This window comes from Oryx dammah, unplaced genomic scaffold, assembly GCF_014754425.2.
Source record: "Oryx dammah isolate SB20612 unplaced genomic scaffold, SCBI_Odam_1.1 HiC_scaffold_3, whole genome shotgun sequence".
Lineage (NCBI taxonomy): Eukaryota > Metazoa > Chordata > Mammalia > Artiodactyla > Bovidae > Oryx > Oryx dammah.
In genome coordinates, this window is record NW_024070187.1 from 114,057,342 (window position 1) to 114,084,319 (window position 26,978).

The 26,978-nt window shown below is 56.6% G+C and overlaps 1 protein-coding gene across 2 annotated transcripts in view; it reads right to left on the minus strand.

The window, feature by feature from the left end:
- Positions 1 to 26,978, minus strand: part of RGS12 (regulator of G protein signaling 12) — an 86,044-nt gene that overhangs the window by 51,640 nt on the left and 7,426 nt on the right. For both annotated transcript variants that reach the window (XM_040237646.1, XM_040237644.1), the window contains exon 2: positions 16,273 to 16,389. In XM_040237646.1, the coding sequence (XP_040093580.1) occupies positions 16,273 to 16,389 (117 nt within the window). The remainder of the gene's footprint in view (positions 1 to 16,272; positions 16,390 to 26,978) is intronic.

Below are 26,978 nucleotides of genomic sequence, written 5' to 3' on the forward strand. Positions count from 1 at the left end.
TGTGTGTGTGTGGTGTGTGTGTGTGTCTGTGTGTGTGTGCGTGTGTGTGTCTGTGTGTGTGTGCGTGTGTGTGCGGTCTGTGTGTGGTGTGTGTCTGTACCCTCAGGGTCCCCCTGCAGGGGCTGGCATCCCTGCCCATGCTGGCCTCTGCCCCGGGCCCCTGAGGAGAGGCAGGCTCCCTGGGGTGGCTCCTGACAGCACGCGCTGGAAGGCCGGCCAGGAAGCAGCCGCACAGCCATTCCTCACCGTCTCCCACCGTCTGCTCACGACTTGTTAACCTGGCGACCGTTTCCGCCCCAGTCCGAGCTGAACCCGGACGTAAAACCAGGGAGGCACCCTGTGTCATCCCCTGGACGGAAAGCCTTGGCCTCCTCCAGGTTTCACACTCCTGGAGAAGCAGCTGATGACTCCCTCCAGGCCACCTGCCGTCTAGTATCTGCTCTGTCCACCAGCACGCACCTGGAAGGCGCGGCCGGGACACCTCTGAACTGACATCCGACGCCCGGAAGGGGCCCCTGGGTCCCTTGTCGGCGCCTGAGTCCCTAGCTCTCTTGAGAAGGAAGCAGAAGCAGGCTACGGAGCGTGCACGGGGCTTCATTATAACCGGGGACGCGGCTGGAAGGGATGACACAGGGCCGCACTGGTGACAGGCGCCGTCGCGGGGGGGCAGGTGGCCAGCGCCCCACGTAGGAATGGACGAGGAGGTGCAGGCCCGCATCTTGCTGCAACAGCTGGGGGAATGCAGCAAACCCCCAATTCATTTCTATTGGCCTTGGGACTGACATGCCCAATTCTGACCAAATCACCCTTTTCAAGCCTCACTTGCAACACTTCAGCACTTCTGAAGTGAGGCACCCCCAAGTTTCTTGGCATTCTTAAACACTTTCACAAATTAAAACTTCACACTGTGAAGTTGAAGTTGAAGCTGGCTGACTGTGTTCTGACAGGCAGCACAGTCTGTATTGATGACGTGTTTTCATTAGCCTGTGCTTGCGTTCTTCCCACAGTCCCATGTTGGCATGCTATTCTTATAACAAGGGCAGCCGCAAAACAACAAGAAAAAGCTGCCAGCTAAAAGGGTCGAGAAAGTGAGCATTTTTCTGTGCTTAAGATTTGAACATAAACCATAACTAAAAAGCTCTAAAAAGGTCTGTGGCTCCCCAAGCCTGGAGTTTACACTAATGTAAATACATTTGTTTTTAAACACTTTAAAGTATTTTAGATAAGTAATTCAAACAATAAGTTCAAACAATTTCTATTTCTCAGGTCAGCCTGACAGTTCAGTGCTAACTGATTGGGATTTATTCCCAACAGGAAATTCATCTGGACCACACACACACGTGGATATTTTATTCTGAATTAACATTTGAAAGTTTTAAATTATTTCCATGAAGAATGCTGATTTATCAAGGCTGATTCTGTCAGTAACATTCGGACCATAGCAGTTATTAAAATATATCATTTCATAACTACTTAGTATATAGGAATACAAAGTTGTATACATTTTCAATTATGAGCCAATGAAAAAATTTCCTACCTTGGGCGTAAGAAATATTAAACAACTATCTCTGACTCTTAAATAAGAGACAAAGGCCTGCAACTTGCCCAATGGTACCAAACATTTTGAGAAAAAGAAAAGAAATTCAAATAATCCCAATGAAAAAAACCTTAAGAATTCAACAATCCAATCTGCATCTAATTTATATTCATTTCGCCTTTGAAAGGCTTGCTCATCTAAGCTTTAAGACAACTCCCTGCTGAACAGAGCACAGAAGAGAGCAGGGCACGGGCTTGGGGGACAGGGAAGACCCCCAGGGGTAGGACAGACGGGCACTGAACCAGGGGGGCCCCTCTGCTGGTCCCACCCAGGCGCCTGCCTGCCCTCTGCGCCTCGAGCGCAGCGGTCTCCACACTCGGCTACGACACTCAAAGGAGCCGTGAAATCAGTTCAGTGGGTTGTAAGCAGCATTTGCGGGGAAAATAGGAAAAGATGGACTAGACCAACATGAAAGGCTCACGTGCAGGCCAACAAGAGGCACTTAGTTCAAACCCCGACTCTACCACAGCGGGTGCCCGTGACCCAGAGGCCGGGGCGACGACAACCACCGCGCCATGGGTGTGTTCAGCGCTGCCCGGCGACAGACGGAGCAGCCGGGCACAGGGCGGTGCGGGGACGGGCAGGGAGGCCTGCGGTCAGAAGAGGCAGCGCTCAGCTCAGAACGGGCTCTGAGCCTCCCCTCTGTGTGTGCGTGTGTGTCCCAAAGAGCTCATCAAGCCCCAATAAAATCAAGAGAAACTGAAAACCCACCATCACAGCATTTTCCTAAGAATTTAACAGCTAGTATTTCTGCCCTGCCCTTGGAAAGGCCCCAGATCACTCATTACAAAACCTTTAAAAGTCCAGAGTCACACGGACGAAGTGGCCCGCGGGTGCCACGGGAATGCTGCGGGCTGGGGGCAGCATCCGACTTTACACGAGGACCCTCTGGCCTTCCTGCCACATCAGGACAGAGCCCTTCCCCACCAGCCAGCCCGGCTGCAAGAAGACCCGCGCCCCACTGCGTGGCCAGGGTGGGCGTCACAGAGGGCGTGTCCCTACAGACAGCGGGATACCCACAGCTCAGGTCAGCATACGCACAGGCCCGGCGGGTGAGCTGGCACCGCACAGCCTGGGGCAGACGCACTCGTCAGAAGCACCTTTAGCATCAGCAGCCACTGACTGCGGCCAGAGTCCAGGGCCCCTGGGAGCTGAACTCGAAGCCCAGCTTCACGACACGCTGTCTTATGAAGGCGAGACCCAGCCATGGGGCAGGGGTGGGGGTTGGGTGGGGGGGCTGGCCCTGGGTCGGGGGCACAGGAAGTGGGGGGATTTCTGGGACACCTTCCACTGCTCAGCCAAGCCCAGGCTCCTACAGACACGGGGCGCCCACCGCTGCAAACCTTCCACTCGGGTACTCCTGCCAGTGTTGGAAACCAACCCAGCAAGTTAAGGCCCCACCATCCAGGGTGGGGCGGGGGGGCCGGGGTGCCCCAAAGCGCATGGCATGGAATTAGGGGCCCCAGGGCCCCAGGCAGGCGAGCAGTGTGAGGTCAGATGGACTCAGAGGGTTTCGGAGGGTCGAGCCTAGGGGCCCGCTGACCTCTGGGGTCGGGCCTGAGGCAGGAGCAGGCTCATCCTGCAGGGGGCACATCCTCGCCTTGGGGTCTGCAGAGGTGGGTGGGAAGGGCAGCCCCTGGGTGGCAGCTGGGACACAACTGCCAGAGGAGGTGAGCCCGGCCTCCACGTCTGCCCGACAACAACTGCTGTGGGCAGGAGGGGAGAAAGGAGCCGCCTGTGGGCACGCAAGCAGACCAGAGGCACGACAGCGCAGTCTCCACGAGAGTGGTGCAGGGAGAGCCCAGCTCAGGGTGACCGCCCCTGAGAGAGAAAGGGGAAGACGTGGAGAAAGGGGAAGACAACAGCTTCCCTCAGCCTTCCTCTCACGGGGACCAAGCCTTAAAAGGTAAGAACGGCGTCTGTGCAGCCCACAGACCAAGGGGCAAAGCAGCCGGTCCGGACGGACAGACATCTCCCCACCCTGGGCAGCTCTGGGGTGGAGAGGCCTGGGGCCGGTGGGCCCGAGCCACTGGGGTGCCCCGCTCGAGGGGCTGCCTGCTGGAGCAGCCCCCTGACCCACAGCCCCGGCTCTCTGCCCAGCGCTGCCCGGAAAGGCCCCGGGCCACCCGGAAGAGACGCCGGTCCTGTTCCTCACCATGCAGGCTTCTCAGTCCACGTGCCACCCAGAGCCCAGCGCGCAGAAGCACAGCTGGCCGGGGAGAGGGCCACACACGCCCGTCGCGTCCGACCCTTGCCCAGGCCGCCTGAGTGACAAGCCCGCCACCGCATGACGTGGCCCAACCGTCTTCATGCCCAGGATCCCTGGGACTGACTGACCTTCCGGCCCGGCCCGGCCACCCGAGCAGGCGCCCCAGGGGCTTGGACGTCTCTGCCCGGCGGGCACGGAGGACGCTGACTGCGGGTCTGGCTGAGTGAGAGCAGAGTGGGGTCAGGTCAAAGAGGGCAGTGCCCAGGCGGTGCCCTGGGGCCCAGACCTTGAGAGGGGGGCCTGCCCCCACACCCCAGTGGGCAGTGAGAAGCCCACCAGCGGCGGCAGTGCCCGGGTCCTGGGACTCAACAGCCCTGCATGGCGCGAGCTTGGCGCCCCAGGCCGCTTGGCTGGGCGAGTTCTGTCCCCGCCTCCTGGACAGCAGCCCGGCCACAGCGAGGACGGCCACGGCCCCGCCCCAGCAAGCTGGTCAGACACAGCAGGGGGCTCCAAGGCGTCCACAGAGAAAGCCCACCTAAGCTCTCTTTCTTCCTGCAGCAAATCCTCCTGACCCGAGGCTCGACCAGCACGTCCCCCCTATGCAGTGGTTGCAGTGTGGTGGATTGCCTGGGACTGGCAAATGGGCAGGTCCTAGAGTCCAAAGTCGGCCCCACTGCACCTCGCGCCTACAAGACGGGCTGATGGCAGTGAGAGCCTGGGGTCACACCCAGCCTCCTTCCGGGTCACACCCCGAGCGCGTTTCCAGTGGTCCTGGGAGACGCCCCCTCTCAAGGCCCACGGGGCCTCCTCTCCAAGGTGAAAGACGCTTCCAAGTCACAGTCCTTCATAGTCACGGCTTTCCTTGGGCAGGACAGGGCACCCCTGCTGTGACAACAGACAGTCTGAGGCTCAGAGCCGCCAAGGGCGGGGGCCCCTCCCGCACGGCCACCCCAGACCACTGCCCTTCACCTCGAGACTTCTCTCTTGAGGACTGAGCTGGAGGTCACAGCACTTTCTGCCCCCTGTCCCCGGCCCGTGGGCAGAGCCAGCCAGCCAGCCCCTCAGGACTGCCCGCCACCCCACCACCTTCCTGAAATTTTCTGTTGCTTAAAACAGGACCACACCAACCAGACTTGTTCACACCCTCCGCAAACAACTTATTTGCTGGGTTGAGCATTTGCAAAATTTCAAAATGAATCCAAATCATTTATGCAGGCAAATTAGAGGCAGATTTCTAGTGATTTTTTTTTCACTCAAAATAAAAAAACAACCTTTTCTAAAACTTGCCTCTACATACTACGGGAATGGAAAAGCAGCCTGCATGTAATACAAATTAGTAACTGGTTAACCAGTACGTGTGTATGGGACCCAGTATTTCCGAAGTTCATGTTCTAGAGAGACAGGAGTGGCAAACAGGAGCCCAGTACTGCTCCTGCGGGGACGGCCAGAGGCAGCACGCAGCAGGCACGCCTGTCAACATCAAAGCAGCTCCCCACCCTCTCAAGGGAGCTTTATTAGCACAGGGAGTTCTCAAAATATACATGAAGTATTTTTAAAATCCATTCACACCTGCCCTTCCTTCATAGGCACAACTCTGGACCTGTCCAGCAGACCTATTTCTATTTCCTATCTGAAAAGCCGACACAGTCATGTTCCTAAACCCAGCATCCCACCCAGGCACCTCTGAGAGAGTAGCTTCTCTTCTCCTCTCTACAGAAGGTTCTAATGAGATGTCCGGAGATCACACTAAGATGAAACAGCTCTCAGCAAAGGATGAGTTTAAACTGGTCCCTGGTAACTAGGGACAATCTTCTGTAAATAAGAGAAATGTAGTTTTTCCTTTACATCAGCACAACACGGCCAGAGAGGAAGAACTCTTAAAGCTTTTAAAAACGTTTTACAGTAAGTTCACGTTTATAAGCTCAGATACTAATCAATCAGCAAATAGGCTTGCCAGCAGTTTCCTGTGCACGTATGTGAAGCAGAACCAGCTCGTTCCATTTTAAAATGCTACAGACACCACCAAGTCACTGGGCTGTACACCTGAAACTAACTCATCGCAAATCAATTTTAGAAAAAGAAAACTATACTTCAACTCTTAAAAAAGAAAAAAATGTTATAGAACAGCAATTTAAAAAGTAAAAGATGACTGTAATACCGTTATGTTGTCGAAATCTAAATTCACGCATCTTCCAGGTCTGTTCCAGCCGCTATGGTGAGGACGATGGACTGCCGCTGCTCCATGTAAGGCTGACTCGGGATGCCAGCAGTGTCCCCCCGAGGGGTCGAGGGGACTTGGCGTGAGGGACTCCCAAGCCAGCCTCACTCGGGGGTGGGTCTGTGATCCCAGGGCCGGGCTTTTATTACCTCCATGGGACACACTTCAAGCTCCGCGATGCAGACACGAGAAAACCATTTTCAAAGTTTACACTTAAAAGCCTCCATTCACTCTCAGGCTGAAAATAAAGCTGTGACCAAGACGCCAGGCTACCTCAACAATTCTGTAAGCGACAAAAACATCTGGAGTGGCCTACCTGCTGGCTGTTTAAAACGTGGGTCTCCTCCAGCGACCCTTTCTCCGAATTCATCCTAAGACCAGAGGACTTCCTACCCACTCCAGGCACGCAGCTCTGAAACCCAGCACTCAGCCTCGCCGCATGCCTGTGCACGTCAGAAAGTTTAAAGGCATGTCAGATGAAGTCCCATCCGCTCCCTCCGTCACCCTGGCAACGGAACACTGCAGGAAGCCGCGGTCTGCCCGGGATTCAGGCTCTATCTCAATTGTCTCACACAAAGGAAAAAAAAAGCCGTTTACATAAATCATGCCGTGTCTCCCAAATCAGAAGAATAAAACTTCAGCTGATAGGGGCGATTTCTCAGTCAGCACAGCAGCTGCAGAGAATTTGTTTTCTAGCCGCGTGGTGCAGGGTGCAGCCTTAATTACAGCCGCCAATGGGTCTATTATCAGCTCCACGTGCAGGCGAGCGTGGGCCCAGCCCTGAACAGCGGGCTCCTGAGACCTGGCCCCAGGCGGGCCCCTGCTCCACCTTCGGCTTGGTCTGCTCCCACCACCCCACACCGCCTCAAAGTGAGGGAGCCGTGGCAGGTCCTGTTTTAACTTAAAAGGGAAGCAGGAAGAGAAAGAGCCCTGTGTCCAGAAGTGAGGGAGCCCTGCAGAGCACCTGCTCGTCTCTGGACGTGCGGGCGCCGGGGGCCTCATCCAAGGGGCTCCTGGGGGCACCCTGCCCAGCGCTGCGGGTGGGCGGTGGGGGGGCGGCCGGGGCGGGGGCAGCGGCCTGGGGCTCCACCGCCCTCGGCTTTGGGGGGAGAGCGGGAGTGTCCGGTGCACAGACTCCACGACGCCCGCAGTGTTTACTGCAGAAGCGCAGGGCGCGGCCCAGACGGCTCGCAGACAACAGGCGGCTGCGGCCTGGCCTCCTCGGACCGTTCTCACACGATAAACACACGGCAGCGGGAGTGGGGAGCGAGCCGAGGCCCCCACGGCCACCCGCCCCGCCTCAGGGGGCACGGGAGGGCGGCCCGTAGAGGGAGGACACTGGGACCATGAGGGCCAGCGAGGAGGCGGAGGGAGCAGGGACCCGGGGGGCAGGGAGGGCACGGCTGCCCCGCCCAGGAAGGGGCCCCAGGACACAGGGGCCCGGGTGCCTGTCGGCCTGGAAGGGCCTCAGAGCCTCTCCTGGGCAGGGCCCCGAATCTAAGGAAAGGGGGTGCCCTCCGGCCCGCAGAGGTCCCCTTCACGCCCGTGGTGGCAGGGCTGAGACAGGCACTCCCTGGCCTCCCCTTCCAGCACGCACACACACCCGCAGAGGAAACCCACGGGAGGGTTCTGGGGGGCGACCCTGCGGTTTTCATGGGGATCAGCCGAGCCCCTGACTTGGTGACCCTAACTGTCCTCCTCGCTGACCTCCGAGGGCCGTGCACTAGTTCACAGGATTTGGGGGGAGGCAGCGACCCCTCGCCAGAGCAGAGGACAGCAGTCTGCAAAGGCCCCCGGGCAGAGCCTAGCCAGCCTGAAGGGGACCAAGAAGGGGAAGAAACTATGGGACAGGCCCCGCCCACAGGCACAACCCCCTGGGACAGCGTCCGGAGCTCAGCGGCACAGGTCCCCACTCGGTCTGTATCCTCACCGTCTTGCACAGACGTCCCTGTGAGCCTGCACCAGCAGCAAGGCGTCACCTCACGCGTCTTATCATCACATTCAGCCCGAAAGGCGGCCCAGCCCTGCCACGTCCACGTGGAGCTGTACCCTCCGGGCTCTTCTGTCTCTCTGGGGCTCTTTCTGCCTCCCCTTCGGCTACCAGTCTGCCCCTCCTCTGCTGTCCACAGGGCAAAGAGAGGAAGAGAAGAGGTGAGAATCGGGCCACAATGCCCCTCTGCCAGGTGGCACCCTGGGTGGCAGAGCCTGGCGGGCCTCCTGGAGCTCCTGGAGCAAGGGACCAGACATTCTGGGCACCCACCACACTCACCACTGCGTCCTGGGGGTGTCGACCCATGGCCAGATGGGGGTGGGCTCAGAGACGGGGCGAGAAGTCCAGCACAGCCCCTAAGAAGCCTGGCAATTGCCAGTGGCATGGAGCTGTCCGGCTTGGCCAAGAGGACAAGGGTGGACAACCTCAGAGAGGCCCCTGGCTCCCACCCCTCCCAGAGGAGGGGGGCCCCTAACCTGAACCAGGAGAAGGAGGCCAGCGAAGGTCAGACTACCCACTCTCGGGGATGCCCAAAACCTCCTGAGGAGGAGGTGGGGAGTCCACAGTGCCCATGGTGACCATCGGGGGAGGTGCCCAGGAAACCAGCCTCGCCCGCCCCCAGCTCATCCCCGCAGGCCTCCTGCAGCCGCCTGGTCTCAGCTGTGAGCCCCGGGCAGGACTCTCGAGTCTGAGGTGAGACATCTGACCATTCGCCGTCCACTGGTCCAAGCCCCCCATTCCCCAAGCCCTCCCCTCACCCAGACCACCGTGTGGCCCCAAACGTGATCCTAAGGGCCCCTTCCTGCCCCAACGTCCCTCCTGTTTACTCTTGGCAAAGCAGCCGAGGGACCCTGTCTAAAGCTGACTGCCACCCCTCTCGTCCACCCATCCGGCCGGGAAGCCAGTCCTCTGGGGCAGGGTTGGCAGCAGTTTTGCGCAGGGCTGTCCACACCCGGTCGACGTTCCATAAACAGTCCCTGAAGGAGGAGACAAGGCACTGGGAAGCCCTAGCGTGTGCCCCTAAGTCAAGAGGGTCTCAGCGAGAGGAAAGATGGCTTCCTACGTAAAGAATTTAGAGTACGCTAGCACGGACAGACCAAAATAAGCAAAAACCCAAGGTGAATTTCCCTAGAAAGAGCAAAGCAGCAAAAGTAAGAAATAGGTAAAAAGAGCTTATTTTGAAATGTCTGGGGAGATTTCACCCCAGACCATGTGAACTCTGTAAATTGCCCAGAGTGCCCCAGAGGTGAGCCAGGGGCTGGAAGGTTGAACCTCTCCGTCAGTCTCAGACCTGAGGTCCAGCTCGGGGTCCCCTGCCTTTGCTTTGGGGGGTCATCCCCACAGAGCTCACGTGAAGCAACTCACTCGACCTCAACACCGGCATCAGAGGGACCACGGAGAGCCACCCTCCTCCCAAAGTGCCCCTACCCGGCTCCCCCGCGGAGAGTCTGGACGCGCTCCCTCGGGAGGGAAACGCATGGCCTCAGCGCCCCCTGCTGTCCAGACTGGGCACTGCCGGTCCTGTCACGGCTCCTGGATCCACTCACCGGCGGCCCTTGGCGGAGCGAGCAGGCGCAGAGCCTCCTGCCCGCGGTCAGCAGAGCCCACCCGGCCCCACACACAGCACGGCTCACAGTGGGGACGGAGGGCCGGCTCCTGGGAGCTGGGCTCCAGAGCCGCTCCCCCAGGCCCGCACTGCTCAGCTCTGATCCCCACACCTGGCGCCCCCTTCAAGGCCCTGGGCACCTTGACGGTGTCACGCAGAGGCCGGCTGTGCGCCTGCGGACAGGGGCGGGCCTCCGCGGACCCAGTCTCCTGCCCCACCTCTCAGGTGCCCGTCTCTGGGTGACCGCCTGTCGTGGTCAGGACCACAACATACAGAAACTCACCTGTCGCTTCCACACCTCCTGCCTCAGGATCCCCCCGGGGGGGACCCGGGGGGGACCCCACCCCCACTCCCACCCCCACCCGCCAGCAGCACCTCTCCTCTCCCTGGCCCCCCACCCTCCTGCACACCCCTCTGAGGCTCCCTCCCGGCCCCCCTCCTGCACACCCCTCTGAGGCTCGCGGGCTGCACTGCCCACTCAGCACACTCACAGGCCCAGAAGACACACGATCGTGCACGTGGCACTCCCGGGAAGCTACCCGTTCAGAACAGAGAACAAGCAGAGCCCGTGTGAAGCCCACACAGCCCCGCAGGTCACAGGGAAAAGCGTCATCAGTGCCCACTTCTCCCTATGGTTCTGCACTGGACATGCCACCCCGGGCCACAGCTACATGGACGGAGCGTGCACAGAGTTCTGCAGTGCCTGCCCGCCCCGCGGCACCTGCCTGTCCATCCCAAGGTGGCTGGGGCGTCAGCCCAGTCACGCTGCAGTGGAGAGGCGGCCGTGGCGATGCTGCCTTGAGTTGCTGCCTGTCCCTTGATCCACAGGCTGTCGTCTCAGAAGGGAGGGACTCTTGTGCCTTCAGAGCCACTGCGAGCAGCAGACACTCACGCCCACTAGGGAAGAGTCCGGCTGCTTCACATCCACACCAACACGTGCACGGTCCACTGGTCTTTCCGTGTCGGACATTCTGCAGTGTGGACCTCACGGACTGCCATTTGCTTCCCTGACAACCTCTGTGGCTGGGTCCACCAGAGCTGGGTTTGCCTCTCATCAAAGGCCAGCGTGCACGGGGATTAGTTGTGGTGCACGGGGATTAGTTGTGGCGCACGGGCTTAGCTGCCCTGTGGCCTGGTCCTTCCACACGCCACAAGGGATGGCACCCACGTCCCCTGCACTGGCAGATGGATTCTTACCCACTGGGCCACCACGCAAGTCCCACACAGCTGACTTTTGTATGTTGACCACTTATCCAGCAATCTTCCTAAATCACTCATTAATTTTTAGAATGAACCCATAGGCTGTTTCAGACTTTCCATGTCACAACCTCATCATGCGAGAATGATAACACTGTCATTTTCCTTTGCAAGGTTTAAACTTCAGCTGTTCTACACGAACCAGGACTTGCAGAAAACATCTAGACTGAAACGGTAGTGACAGACACCCTTCCTCATTCCTGCTCCCAGAGGGAAGGCTGAAGTCTGAAGCATGCCATGGGTTTTTTTTAATACCCTTACCAAATTCAGGAAGTTCCCCTTAATCCCTATTTTGTTAAGGGTTTTTTTTCTTAACCACGAACAGATACTGAATTTTACCACATGTCTTTCCTGCTTCTGTTAAGATGATACATGATTTTTCTCCTTTACTCTGTTAAGGTGGTAAATTACATGACTGATTTGCAAATGGTAAAAACACTGTGCCCTTAGGACAAGCATAAGGCCGGACCAGGTGACATGTGTAGCTGAGGACCCTCCACGTCTCTCACCAGTGAGCTGCCCTGTAGCTCTCCTTTCCTCCAAAGTGTCTGTCGGGTTTGGGTTCAAGGCTTTGGAGGCCTCACACAATGAGTTGGGAAGTAATCCCTCCTGACCGATCCTTTTGTTGATATGTTTGCTAGCTTCCCGTTTCATTCATTTCTGCTTTGACTTTCATCACTGTCCAGCTTCTACTGCCTTTGTGTCTGTGTTACAGCTGTTTTCCTAAGCTCTTGATATACTTCCCACTTCTCTTCATTTCTAACATATGCAATGAAAAGCTATGAATGTTCCCCTAAGTACACTTTTAGCTACGTCCCACAGGCTTAGATGTATCTTCCTTATCATTCAAAATATACTCTAATTTCCAAACTGGTTCTTTTTTAAACTCTGGACTCATGGTGAGTGTGAGGCACCTTCCCTTTCTTGCCGGTTTCCGCCACACCTGTCTGTGGCCAAGGACAGGCTCCGAGTGAAGAGATGTCGGCGTCTGCTGAGACTTGCTTTCCGGCCCAGCGCCCAGTCAGCTTCACGACACGTTCCCGGGGGAAGACACCTTTGCTGGGTGCCTCACACACACAGGCACTGTGGGCCACGCTGGTCAGACCCTCTACTTACTGAGCGCTCCCTGCTCACCGCGCCACTCACTGAGCAGGGAGGGCGAAAGCCAGCTCTGGCACAGACTTGTCCGGCTCTGCTCCTACTTCTGTGGGTTTCTGCTGCAGACGTGTGGAGACTGTGTAACAGAATGCACATGAAATTTACAAGGGCAGCTCCCTGCACCCGCCGCGATGACAGCCCCCTGCACCCGCCACGATGACGGCTCCCGGTCCCTCTAAGGGCTGTGCTGCCTGAAGACGGCTTTGAGCTCACTACAGCTCCACTGCCCCCTTCTGCTCAGTACCACGGGCATCTCCTCTCCCGCCCTTTCACTCACCTTTCTCTCCTAAGTGTTAGGGGTGCCCCTCGGAAGCAGATGACCAGATTTCTGATGCTGCTGCACAGTCTCTCCTTTCCAGCTGAGCTATGTGACCCCGCAGCGCATGGCTGGACTGAAACCACCCCCCCGCCCCCCAGACTGCCTGTCTGTCCTTCCTGCTCTCTGCCCTTTGTCTCCCGTTTCCTCCTGGCTCACCTTCTTTCACATTTAATACTTTCCATTATTCCATGTTTTCCTTCTGCTAACGTAAACTGCGTTCATTACCTTACCGTCTGACATTGCCCTGGGGATTACGTGCAACCTCACCTTATACAAATCAAATTCTGATCGCCCCTCATCCTCTTCCTGGTGGAGTGGGCACCCAGAAACACCTGACCTCCATTCACCTCCCAGCGCTCAGCCTGCTGTGCTGTAATTTAATTTCATGTATTTTCAAACCAAACACAGCTATTCTTGCTTTACATGGTCACTGTTCATTTGGACGGACCTATACTTTCACCGTTTTATCACTCTGTCCTGAGTGATCCCTCCTGGGTCGTCCTCCTCACCCCAGCATTTAGACAGCCTTCTGTCGGCCTCTCCCAGCAGACCCAGCCCAAGACACTGGAGTCCTAAGGGCCTGGGAAGTGGACTTGGACCTGGCCTCGTGCGGAGGAGCCGGGCTGGTGGCAGACGTCGCAGAGGCCTCGGTGGGGCTTCTAACGTGCCCAGGGTGCTTAGGACCCAGAGGCAAGAGGCAAAAGCCAGTGCCCCTGGGGAGGAGCCAAACAAGGCTGGGAGGCTGGAAGCAGATGGCCCCAAGGCTGCCCGGCTCACCCGCTGAAGGGTGAGGGAAGGACAGACGGACAGGCTTCCTTAGAAACAGCCTGACCAACGTCGTTCCTACACTTTGAGGCCTTCAGGCAGAAAGGCGCAAAGATTCAATCCTGTCTCTAATGCACCACTGGGACAAAAGCAAGAGGTTCAGAAGTGGGGGGAGACCGCAAGCTCCACGCCCCGGGACCTAAATTTAGAACTCTCTTCCTGTACCTGGGTTCTCGTCTGTGAACCGGGACAATCAGGGCAAGGGCGGCCCTCGGTCAGCCACGCGGATCCCAGCCGGCCCCTGGACGTTCATCGCGAAGAGGAGTGAGCGCTGACCACAGGGCCCACACTGCTTCCGCATGTCCAGAAGCGGAACTTGCGCCACCCCAAGCCGCTCCGCTGGCTCCTGGCCCCGGGGCTCAGGCCCCTGCAGAGACCGTTCTCCCAGGACGATGCAGAAACGATGCCTGGCCAAACCCCCAAAGGGAGAACGCAGGCTCAGTGGGGGCCCCTTCTCAGGACCCTGGAGCCCCAAGGCCCTGCCCTGGGGCCTGTCCCAGCCTCGGGGCCTCATGGGGCCGCCCCACAGCTGCTCTGCTCTGACCGCCCAGTACCAAGTGCCGACCACCTTGCAGTGCCCCCGCTGCCCCCAGAGACCTCCAGAATCAGTCCCTCTTCTCATCTGGACAACGAGATGATGTCCAGGCCCTTTCCAGCTCTAACAGCCGAAGATTCCATCTTCCGCATCAGAACACAAATTAACTTTCTGTTTTAAGCAAAAAGAAACCCCATAGACAATTTATTCCAGATAACTATTATTGAGTTTGTAGGAAATTATCTTGCGGTCTATTTTAAAAACATCACTGAGCTCAAATAGACAGCTGCATGCTCATATTCATAACATCACTGGCCGCATTAGTCAAAGATGGGAGCAACCCCAGGGGCCATCGTCAGAAGGATGGATAAACACAAAGTGTCCGTCCACACAGTGGGACATTATTCAGCCTCAAAAAGGAAAAACATTCTGACGCCTGCTACATGGATGGGTGAACTGTGAAGATGCTAGGCTAAGTGAAATAAACCAGACACAAAAGTCAATTCCTGGAGGCAGAAAGCAGGCAGGAGTGGGTGCCAGGGGCTGGGAGGAAGTTCAAAATGAAGTGAGTGCTTACTGCCTTGAGCTGCACACTTAAAATGGCAGATTCAGGGTTCTATTCTACCACAATTAAAATACACACACACACACACGTATACACACCGTAAACAAAGGCAGAAAAAGTCACAAAGATATTTTCAAAACATTTATCTGACAAAGGATGTGTCCCCAAAATGTGAAGAACTACTACAAAATCTATTTTTAAAATAATTAAATAAAATAAAAATTTAAAAACTAGAAGGACATGAATAGGTTACTAATTCAAAACAGGGAAAACGCATATAGCCAAAGAGCCCATGATGGAATGCTCAGCCTCACTCACAGTCAGTGAAATGCCATTAAAATGAGCTGGCATTTTATTGACACAGGAAGACTTCAGTTCAACAGTCCCAGGCGTCAGTGAGCAGAGGGGACACGTACCACTGGTAAGCAGACCCTGGATGGGCTCGGCCACACCCGTCACAGCCAACTGATACCCAGAACGGGTGTACACACGGACCCCTGCCACCCACCGTCCACTCACGACCTGTTCAGAGAAGACTGTCCTGACCTTGGGAGTGCCAGGCAGCAGCAGAGTGGAATAAAAATCGCTCATAACGGAACGTCGCGTAACAAGTAAAATAAACCAAAACTACAAGGCAAAGCTTGAAAACATGGTACAGTGTTTTAAAACTGGCAGAATAAGATATGTAGTACAATTACATTTGTGTAAAATTTTAAAACACACAAAATGAGCCAGTTAAAGGACCATGCTGCCAGGGCTGAGGGCAAGCAGGGAGGGGTGAGCAGGTGGAGCACGTAGGGCTCAGGGCAGAGGGGCTGCTCCGTGTGGCACTGTGATGGTGGCCGCGTGCCCTCGCCACCCGGCCAAACCTACAGGTGACGGCACCAGGGGCAGCCTCCACGCAAGCCTGAACTGAAGCTAAAAGTCACGGATCCAGCACAGCACGCAAGCGGAACTCTCAGTACTTCCTGCTAAACTTCTCTGTAAACCGAGAACTGCTCAAGGAGCGAAGTCTCTTCTTTTTTCAGCATTACAGATCAAAAAGAGCCACACAAGGTGATACTGTCAGGACCTGTGGCGCAGAACCAAATCTTTAAAAGGGGGTACGAAAGGGAGCAGGACCCCTAGAGGCCTTCCTGGGACACACCCTCGTGTGCCCCCACCTCCTGTTTGTAGAAAAGCTTTCGCCTCCTGGCTTTCCCCCAGTCCCAAAGAGCAGATTCAACCGGAGAAGTGAGAAAGTGCGAAAATGAAAGAGAACTGTCAAGCAGAACAAAATAGTAACAGATTAGCCATAAAGCAAAGTCAAGGACCTTTAGCTTTTCCTCAAGGGCTGCAGATAATATCCTGAGCCATGTCCTTGAGCTGTTTTGCAGATACTGAAACCCTCGCCAGGAGGAAGACGTGAACTGCATGCTGCCCCCCAGCACCTAGACTCCAGACCAGCTGGAAGCAGAAGGCAGATGGCTGAGATTCCTGTAACATCACCTTGTCACCTCACCACCAACCAACCGGAGAGCTGCCCGTGAGCTGATCAAGTGCCCCGTGAGCCCCTCCCCTGAGCCCAGCAGGAGTCCGGGCCTTCTGAGCATGAGCTGCCCGCTCCCCTCGTCTGGGGCCACAGTGAAGGCTGTGCGGTCCTTCCCCACAACCCAAGTCAGTGCTTTCCTGTGCATCGCGCAAATGGACCCAAGTTTGGCTGAGTAACAGGTCACGACAGGCCCCAGAGGGCTCGTGTGTCTAGAACACCGTGCCCGGCACGCAGAGGGCACAGGCCTTATCATGACTCTGCCGAGGAGCAGAGGAGAGGCCGGGGAGGGCTGGGTAGGGAGGGCCGAGGCGGGGAGGGGCTGGGTGTGAATGAATGCTCGCCTTGAAGATCAAAGTTATGGGAGAGGGAGGGGGCAAGGGAAGGGTGGGAGTCGATGGTGATTCAGATGCATCATTTCTGAAAACCTGGAGAACATAGAAAGAAACACTCAAGTCACGTTACCTCAAGATCATCGAGGGAGCGGGTGATGCTGAGCCTCCGGGACCTCCCGAAGGACCTCCGGCTGGAGGCGCGCGGAGCCGGGGGCATGAGTCCAACGCCCCGCCCGAACTTGGAGCCCTGGAACAAAGACAAAGACCCGTTACCTGCTTGGGAGAGGACCTTGGTTCCGCCCGACGCAGGGCGCAGCCTGGAGAGACGAGAGGAAGGGAGGCCTCCAGGTCAATCTCATGGTACCTGAGTCACCACAACCGGAAACACACCGTGGGAAAGGGTCACCCAGGGGCCCCGAGTGCTCACTGGGCCGCCTGCAGCTATGCGTCCACAGGATGACCCCAGCCTCAGCCCCATGCCCACGGGCAAGGAAAAACACACGGGCATGTCAGGAAAAGCTCGGGCGGGTGGAGGAAGTCGTTAGTAATATAGACTGGTTTTCGGCAAGTTTGTGCTTTCACATAATTTTATAAGCGCTTTAGGAAATTAAAGAGTCTCGGGACATTCAGCTGGTGTCTGAAGACCAAACCAGCCCGGTGGCATGAAACAACCAACCATTAACACATCTCATCCTTTCTCTGGGAAATAACCAGAATTAATTCACTGCCATTATGCCAGACATCTCCCCAAATGTGGTTCAGCAAATAAGCCGTCACGTTTTAAAAATAAAAAGCATCACAGCTGAAAACCTCCGATTTCCTGGGTGCGCGAAATCCTAAGTGACCAGCTTCAGGCACAGAAGGAGCCGCAAGTTTCTAAACACATCAAGACCTTGGGTGCTCCGCTCCGCACCTGCGGAGGGACCCCAGGCATCCTGAGCAAATACAACACGCGAGACTTCCTTGAAGCCCTCTGCGCTGAGTTTCTGCACCGCCAACCTTGCAGATGCACCCGTGCCTTGCTGAACACACCTCCACCGGGGACAGAGGTCCAAGCAAGGCCGTGCTGCAGACACTGAGCAGTGAAGGCTCAGAAAAGCCACCCGGAGCGGAGCGTGTGAGCTAGAGCGAGAAGAAATCCTGAACTAACGGGAAAGAGAGAGGAGGGAGGGAGACAGAGAGGGAGACAGAGGCAGAGAGAGGACGGAGCTGACTCAGGGAGAGGAGACGCAGAGATGACCGGGACTCCTCGGACTCATCGTCACCAGCAGCAAAGGGGTCCCCGGCGCAGTAACACGCCACCACGCGCTCCTCAGCCCCCGCGTCCCAGCAAGAGCTCGGGCGCAGACACGACCCCGCAAGTGCATCCTCATCTCTGCGCCTGCACCCCAGGCGGGGTTGTGCTGCCAGCCTGCCCGCCAAGGTCCCTGGGCGATATGATGCCCACAGGACCGCCGGACATGGGCCTCAGGGCAGCAGGGGGCAGGGAAGCGGGCCGTGAGGGTGCCGGGCCAGAGCCAGACCCCCGAGGGCCCAGGACTGTCACCCTGAAAGGGAGCAGCCGCGGAGCCGTGGAGAAGTGAGGCTGCACGGGGCGGGGCTCGGCCTCTAAGGAGCCAAGTTGCTGGGACCCACCACGCTGCCTCCGGCGGCCCAAGTGTGCTCGGGGGCCTGGTCTCCAAGACCCTCCGCCACCCACCAGCCAGGGGTGAGCCTGTGCTCCCACCCGCGCGCCTGCTCCAGGGGACAGGCACTGGGCCGGCCCAGCGGGGCTCTGTGACGCTGACGGACCCTCTCCGGCTCTTCCCTTCTTCCCGAAGGCCCCTCCCCCGCCCACCTCCCTCTCCCCCCCAGCAGCACCCCGGCTCTCTGCTGGCCCTTGCCAGCAAGTTACTGACATACTCTTGAGCAATATTTGTCTAACCTTTTCAGAAAACAGGCCCCAAGCTGAGTCTGTATGTGACATGTATTGGAATCCAGCGACCCCTTTGCAGACCCATGCCTGCCCCCCGGCCCCGGCCCAACCCCCTGCCCGAGCACGGTGCACCCTTTCAAGAACCTCCTTCAGCCCTGTTTTCCATAAACAGGCCCCCCTGAGGGAGGCGGTCCTGAAACCACAGGCGCCCAGCGCACCCACCTCCCCAGCAGGGGCTGCAGGGCCTCTGCTCTCCGTGCTGCCTTCGGGAACACCTGTGGGCCTGTGAGGGGAAGCACACTGACTGAAGCCGCCCACCCTGGCCCGGCACCACAGTAACCATTCGCATGAGCTGTTTTATGACAGGAGATCCTGATAAGGAATACAGAACTAATAGGCCACCACCAAACGGAAGAGTCCGGGAAAGGCCTAAAGGAGACACTGCGTGTCCGTCCACTTCCCAGAATCCCTCTCGCTAGCATCCAGCTTGGCTGAGCGATGCGTGCGCCACCAGGAAAGATTCTGAATTAGAGTGACTGGCCAAAGACCACCCGGAAACTAATCCCATCACCATAAAACCCGACATTGGGAGCCACGGGCAGAGCAGTTCTCCTGGGTTCCCTTACCCTCCTGCTCTCCACCCAGGCGCCCTTTCCCAATAAAATCTCTTGCTTTCTCAGCACATGTGTCTCCTCAGACAATTCATTTCTGAGTGTTAGACAAGAGCCCAGTTTCAGGCCCTGGAAGGGGTCCCCCTTCCTGCAACAGGCCGAGGGCTGCCCCAGCCTCAGGTGAGGTTTGGTGACCTCAGCACAGTCCCCGAAGGGCCGCCTTCGCGTCCAGACGGGGCCCTGAGCAGGGAGACAGCCGGCGGGGTGAGGGCAGAACCCGGCTGCCGCCCGCCCGCCGCCCGCGGAGGGGCCTCCCGTAGCCCACGCAGTGAGCCAGCCCATCCAGCCTCCTCGGCCTGCAGCTGAGAAGCAGCAGGCAGAGAAGGGCCCGCTCGGACCGCGGGGGCCAAACCCGGCTCTTGTCTCGACGGTCAGAGCCAGGAATGCCCGACGGAAGGATGGAGACACGAGGCCAGCAGCCCTGGGGGGCAGGGCTGGGTCCCCACTCGACAGTGCCGGGCATGTGGCGGGCACTCCGTCCGGAAGCACTTGGGGTACAAAGCCCAGCGCACAGGGCCGTCTAGCTTCCAGCAGAGGCCAGGTCCGCTGAAGGTTCCCCAGGAGACCCTGAGGAGCGAGGTTTCCAGCTGACATACCTCTCTTGCTGAATCAGGCAGCGTCCAGTCAGAAAGCAAAGCCACCCCGACTGCCTCACAGAGCATCCCCTAAAGAACCTCCAGCCAGGCAGCAGAGAACCAAGCAGGCAAAAGGGACCCACGGTGCCAGGAGGCCAGGGCAGCACAGGAAGAGGAGCTGTCGCAGCCTGCGGGCAGACGCGGGGCGGGTGCGGCAGGACGCTGGCCTCGGACTCGGGCCCTCGGGGGCACGGGCGACGGCTGGTGTCGGGCAGAGAGGCCTGGGGAGGCGGGGAACCGCACGCTGGACACGGGCAGCGAGGAGCACTGCAGGCCCCCAGCTGCTGCAACCAGAGCCGGGCAGCGAGCCAGCTGACCCGGGGGAGGGCGCAGACCCCGTCCCCGAGCCCAGCACAGGAGGGGGCTCCGGGGCTGAGGGACAAGAGCCGAATGGGGCTCCTACAAACTCCGCCGTCGGGAAGAAGTCTGAGCCCAATATCCAATCAACTTTAGAACCAACAGAACCGCACTTCCAACATGGCCCTGGGCAAACACGCAGAGGTGAGGTGGGTGATGTGAGAGCTGAAGAAAGGCCCCTTTTCCCTGCAAAGCACCTTCTCAAGACAGAAGCCGAGACTGGGTCTCCTGCTCAAGAAAGGAAAGAGCAAATGTGCTTCTTGTTGTTCAGTCGCTCAGTCGTGTCCGACTCTGCGACCCCATGGGCTGCAGCACACCGGGCTTCCCTGTCCTTCACTCTCTCGAGGACTTTACTCAAACTCACGTTCACTGAGTTGAGGATGCCATCCAACCTCGCCATCTCATTCTCCTGCCACCTCCTCTCCTTTCGCCTTCAACCTCTCCCAGCACCAGGGTCCACCTGTAGAAAATTCTTAGAGAGACGGGAATACCTGACCATCTTACCTGTCTCCTGAGAAACCTGCTTGCAGGTCAAGAAGCAACAGTTAGAATGTGTACAAAAGGACAGTCAAATCAAGACAGAAAATTAAGGAATATGCTTTGTTTATTCAATAAGGTCTAAGAGGCAGTCATCAAGAGTGGAAACAGACACTTGTTTAAAAGAGAGAAACATGGCGGAACCTGTGGCAGAACTTCCAAGCCAATAAAGGAGGTGATGAAGGAAGCAAGGAGGCCAACAACAGCCTTGAAAACAAAACACAAACCAGGCAGGAAAGGAGAAGCCGAGACTCACAGACAGCACAGGGCAATGCCATGGAGCCAAGACCACACACGGCAGCAAGCTCATTCATGCCAGTCTTACTCCTGAGCCTCAGAGCATCAAACGGCATCAGGGTAAACACCCAACCACCTGCCACTCGCATTAACAATCCTAACACATGAAGAAAAGGAAAAGTTTATTAAAGACAGAGAATGCTGACTCAGAGAAGGCTTGTGTAGCTATGTATAACAGACAAAACAGATTTCACCTCTAACAGAGGTTTTTAAAGAGAAGATTCAATATGCCAAAAAGAAAGGGGGAGAAAAATGCCACCATTGGTTTTATGACTTTGTGAGGTTTGAATAAACTTAACACCAAAACTACACAACGAGAGAAGGGAGAACTACAAGACAGTCTCAGCCTAAAGCGTAGGCGCGGAATCCCACAAGAGCACAAGCAGCCAGCGCCCACAGTGGAGAGAGACAAGCCCAAGCCAGGCTTATCTCAGGAACGCAAGCTGCACTCAACATGTAAACTCTATCGCTATACTATACCATATCAGCATTTTAGATGAGGAAGGCCATCTGATTGTCTCAATGAGTGCAAAAGAACCAAAAAAGAAAGACTAAAACCCAACACCCATTCATGATGACAAGTATTAACAGGTAGGAACAGAAGTAACCCTGGCAAGGCAGCTGCACATAGAAAGAAGCAAACCCACTGTACTTTTAAATGTCACAAATGATGACATGTACAACTTTTACGTAGGTACCATTAATAATAGTAACAAAATATGTAAGGTATCTAGAAATAAGTCTGGTCAAATAATCTAAGAATAAATGCAGTCCACAATGCTTATGAAGGCAACTATAAGATTTTACTGAAAGAAAATAAAATCTAAATAAATGATGAGAGATAACCACTTTCATGGATAGGATAGGACACAGGATATTTCGTCCTGGACATGCTGTCCCAATAAAACAATCAATAGTAATTTTTTTTGAGAATTTATTAGCTAATTATAAAATCAGTATAAAAGAGCAAGCCTCAAGCAGTGCCAAGATCAGATAAGGCACATCAGATACAAAGCTACAATTCTGAAAGCAAAGTGTGGTGAGGTACTGACAGTGGGGGTCAGAGAACGGAGACCCACACACATGTGGACACATGGCACTCGGCACAGGGTACCACTGGGCCTCCTGAGAGCATGAATTTAGTGCTCCAAGCAGGTGTCCACACAGAGGAAAAAATTAACTTGTCACGCACTTTTTGTGCCATGCACAAAAATCAACTCCATAAAATGTTGGGGGAAAAAAAAGGAGAAAATGTTTCAGAGCTCAAGATAGTAGTGAAGGTGTTAAATCACAAGTGCAAGAGAGAGGCTGACAAGCTGCAGAACACCAAAGTCAAGCACTTCTGTTCATCAAGGTGACACAGCGCGTGCAGCACTGAGAGAGCACTCAGGGACTGTGCGTGACTAGCAGAGGTTAACAGCCAGAGTCTGTAACTCCTACCATCAGAGAAGACAGCCCAGCAGCGAAATGGGCCACGTTTTCAGCAGGCCCCTCCGCAAAGAGGAAACCACACCTTTGTGATTGAGGGAATGCAAACTGAAGCCACAACAAGATGCCGCTTTACAACCAACAGGATGACAGAACGTGGAGGAGCCTCACCAAGGCAAGTTTTGGCAAGCACGCGGGGCAACCTGAGCTCTTAGAGGAGCGGGCGCAGGGCTGTCGGGAGGACAGCGTGCTTCTGCGTGGTGAGGGCATTCGAGCCAACTTTACTGAGCTCCTGGACCCGTCTGGGCGCGTGCAGGACACCAGACACGGTTCTCACTGCTCCGGTCCGGGGCAAGGACTGGGCACCGGGAGCCGCAACACCAGCAGTGCCGTCCGTCACCAATTCCATCTGCGCCTGCCCCAGAGACCCGTCTACTGTCGACACGAAGGAACAGAGACCAAGCTCACCACTCGGCCCTGCTACAAAGCTCCAAATCCGCCCTTCTGTTCTTTGGACAACCCCGAGAAATGCCTTCATATGCACACCTGGAGACGTGTGCAAGAACGTTCACCAAAGTGTCGTCTGTCATTCTGTTAATGGCTGTGTGTGTGTGACTGTGTGTGTGTGTGTCTGTGTGTAGTGGTGGTGGAATACTCACACAATGGGTTATTTTATAGCTAACATGACGAACTGCAGGTGAAGATAATATGAAGTGATATGCAGTATTAGAAAACAAGTTACAGAACACTGTGTTATAAAGCCATTTTAAGCTTCAGTTCAGTTCGGTCACTCAGTCGTGTCCGACTCTTTGTGACCCCATGAATCGCAGCACACCAGGCCTCCCTGCCCATCACCAACTCCCAGAGTCCACCCAAACCCATGTGCACCAAGTCGGTGATGCCATCCAGCCATCTCATCCTCTGTCGTCCCCTTCTCCTCCTGCCCCCAATCCCTCCCAGCATCAGAGTCTTTGCCAATGAGTCAACTCTTCGCATCAGGTGGCCAAAGCATTGGAGTTTCAGGCTCAGCATCAGTCCTTCCAATGAACACCTAGGACTGGTCTCCTTTAGGATGGACTGGTTGGATCTCCTTGCAGTCCAAGGGACTCTCAAGAGTCTTCTCCAACACCACAGTTCAAAAGCATCAATTCTTTGGCGCTCAGCCTTCACAGTCCAACTCTCGCATCCATACATGACCACTGGAAAAACCATAGCCTTGACTAGACGGACCTCTGTTGGCAAAGTAATGTCTCTGCTTTTGAATATGCTGTCTAGGTTGGTCATAGCTCTCCTTCCAAGGAGTAAGTGTTATGTAATTTCCTGGCTGCAGTCACCATCTGCAGTGATTTTGGAGCAAAAAATAAAGTCTGACACTGTTTCCACTGTTTCTCCATCTACTTCCCATGAAGTGATGGGACCAGATGTCATGATCTTAGTTTTCTGAATGTTGAGCTTTAAGCCAACTTTTTCACTGTCCTCTTTCACTTTCATCAGGAGGCTTTTTAAAGCTTAAGAAACAGCAAAACTAATCAATCCAGGATTCAAGCACTTCAAACCCTTCTGATTCTGGCAGGAACAAGGTGGCCACTTAGCTGGGAACGCTCTCCCTTTTCCTGGCACTCTCCCTTCTCCTGTCTAAAGCCGAAGAACAGGAGGCGGCGGCCCTGCTATGTGCCGGCTCCCTTGCTGCCCGTCTGCTCCACCTGGGTGTCCTCCCGTCTCTGCGCTCCACACGGCGTCCAGCTCCTCTGGAAGCCCTGCCCCGCCAGGTCCAGGAGGGGTCGAGCGCTTCTGCCCCCAGGGGGAGCACAGGGTGCTTGAGGTCGGAAGGACCACCTCCAGCAGGACGAGCGAGCGCGGGAAGCCGAGGGGCCCAGCGTCCCGTACCAGTGTGCTGTCCCGGCGTCCTGCCCCGCTGCGTCCCTGCGTCCCAGCATGCCGTCCCCAAGTGCCATCCCCGCATCCCGTCCCGGGGTCCCCGCGTCCCGGGGTCCCCGCATCCCCAAGTCCCATCGCCGCGTCCCGTCCCCGCGTCCCCGCGTCCTGTCCCCGCGACCCCACGTCCTTCCCGGGGCAAGGCACCTTCACCAGTGGGCAGGCAGGGCGGGACAGGCCCTGTTATCTCCCAGACCAGCTGACTCTCCCCATCGTTGTTGGCTTCCTCCACCACTCTCAGAGAGCCAGGCAACGCTGAGCAAGGGCACTGTTTACAAGGCGGGGAGATCAAAGCTGATCTTTTTAGAGGCAGTTAAATCACCGGGCCTCGCCCAGCCTTTTCAGTATTCTCTAGATTTTTTTTTTTTTACAGTTTATTTTAAAACTTCCTCTCATTGTACTAGAAGAGAGGTCAGTCTGTTGAAGCCCATACTGTCTTCCCAGGAGGACGGATGAGCCTGTCCTCAGCAAAGCCACAGGAGTACCGATACTGCTTCCAGCACCAATCCTCACTTTGACCTTAATAAATAAAGAATTACTAAAATAATTTTAAGCTTTTTCTTCAAATGCATTCTTTTTAGTTAAGTAAAACATATTAGATTCCCATAATAAAAAATCAAAACAACAAAAAAATAAAATTCTAGTGTCCAGAATGCTTCCCAGTTTTCACCTGCTGCCCTGGGTAACCAGTACTGTCTCCTTTCAATCTTTTCTATATGTTGACATATAAACATGTGTACGCTTTAAAATGCATAGGTTTATTTGGGGGGTATTAAAATGCTTTACACAAAAGCAGGACCATGTTAAACGTGCGCGTGTGCCTGGCTTTCCTGCTCCCTGCACTGTGAGGGCTGTCCCCACGGTGGCGCTGCCCCCACCCACCTCCTGTGCAGCAGGGGCAGCCACGTGATGAGGCTGGGCCCAAGAGGAGCAGCAAGAGGGTCCCCACAGCTCCAGCCTGGCCTCCACGCCCCCTGCCCCCCTCCTCAGACCCCCCTTCCCCCCACCCCTGCAGACCCCCTCCCGCCACCCACTCCGTCCCTCTGCAGGCTGGAATGTGGACAGACGCTATCTCACCCCTGCGCAGCGTCTGTCTTCAACCTCAAGTTCAAGCACAGGCACACGTGGGACCACGGAAACAACACCCCTGGAGGAACACGACTCCTAATGACGGGGGAGCCTCCATGCCGGCCCTGAGCAGCCCACCCAGGCCGACCAGCGGAGAAAACAGCCCTGCGGGTTCAGGCCACGTGAAGTCCTGTGTAACAGACTGAGACCCGTCACTTGTACATGAGCGCATGACAGGGGAGCTGGTGGGCTGCCATCTCTGGGGTCTTACAGAGTCGGACGCGACTGAAGTGACTTAGCAGCAGCAGCAGCAGCCTACCGTATGAAAACCCACCCGTCTTCACTCCACTGCCAACAAGCATGTTTTATTCACTCATATTTCGGTGAGGACCACTGCTGCCAGTTTGGAAATGACTCACCCTTGAAAGCCTCCCCTCCTGCACCACCCGAGCCTCTCTGGGGCAGCTGACCTCAGACATTGGCCTCAGGACACCTGAGAGGTGTCTGCCTGCACAGGCAACAGTCAGAAATGCTTTCCCTCCAGGCTTCACAGCAGAAAGGGTCCCAGAAAGCCGAGATCTGGACTGAGCCAGCGTACACAGCACAAGGAGACAGCGACAAAGCCTGGGTAAAGGCACATAATGAAGAGAGGGCCGTCTGGACACAGAGGTGACAGGACTTGGGGACCAACTGGTGACCGAAGGTGGTGATGAGAGTCCTGCTAACAGCTGGCTTCCTTCGTGCACACAGAATAGAAAGGCTGTGTGCCAGGAGATCCAACAGGAACATTTAACACAAAGAGCTGCTCAGCGTGTGTGGAGGCAATCGTGAGCACCCGAGGGTGGAGGGGGTAGAGACAGAGCGCGCGCCCCTCGGGGGCCCCTCCCAGCCTGGCGTCAGGCCTGTTGGCCCCCACTGGTCACAGGCTACCCGCTCAGGGGCACAATCGGCCGAGGCGGCTGAAAAGAAGCTGGTGAGAAGTCCCCTGGGCCATGCAGAGCTCCTCGGGGCTCTAGAGGGCCGTGCCCACCCAGGGCTGTGCTGGCAGGGCAGAGGCCATCCATCAGGAGCAAAGGCCCAGGCAGGTGACAGGTGCCCGGCTGAGTGACGGAGGCTCCACGCACACCGGGCCCCTCCGCGGAGATCGAGACTGACCAGCTCCAGGCATGCGGGAGAACCTCTGCGCAGTCAGCCGCTCACCTCTAAGTGAAACATGCCAAGGCCTCGAGGCCACATACAACGAAGAAGGCCCTGGACCAAATTCGCTCGGAAAAGCCACTTCACGAACATCAGCAAACACAAGGACTCTGCATGGGGACGGTGCTGAGGGGAGGGCAGCAGAGGGCACAGGGGTGGGTGGGGCCGGCGTCCCAGGCTCTCTCTCCCAGCACTGAGCACTCAGCACCTCCGCCGGCGTCGGACACTGGAGCTGGGTCGTGTGGACAGCACGCTGCCTGCAGGGCTGTGCTGGTTCCCGCAGTGCCAGCGTGGGCACGTTCCCCCAGGGCCCTCGCCCAGGGGCAGCCTGCTCCCCGGCAGCCAGCGCCACCCCCCAGCCCGCTGCCCCGCGGGCCTGCCCCTCTGGGCGCTGAGCCCCGGCCCTCGCCCCCTCCACTGCTTCCTCCGCAGGGCTCCATTCGCACTCCCTCGGCGGTGAGCCAACTCTCGTCTGGTTCTTCCTGATAACTTCTCCCTGTTCAACTTGCAGGCGTGTTTCCTGTGTCCCGGCCGGATCCGGAGGACACAGCCTGATTCTGCACAGAGTAAGACACTGAAGCCACAGTCTCCATGGAGAGGGACTGACAGCAATTCCGGACACCACCTACCCAACCTCCGCCATCTCTGGCATCTCTCCCTCCCACGCCTAACGCCTCTTCCTCTTGGCATTTCTGGCACTTCCGGCCTCCATCCCTTCCTGGCCTGTCCTCTGCTGATGCAGACAAGCCTCACGCCAGCTCAGGCCAGGCCAGGAGGGACACCAGGAGCCCCAGCT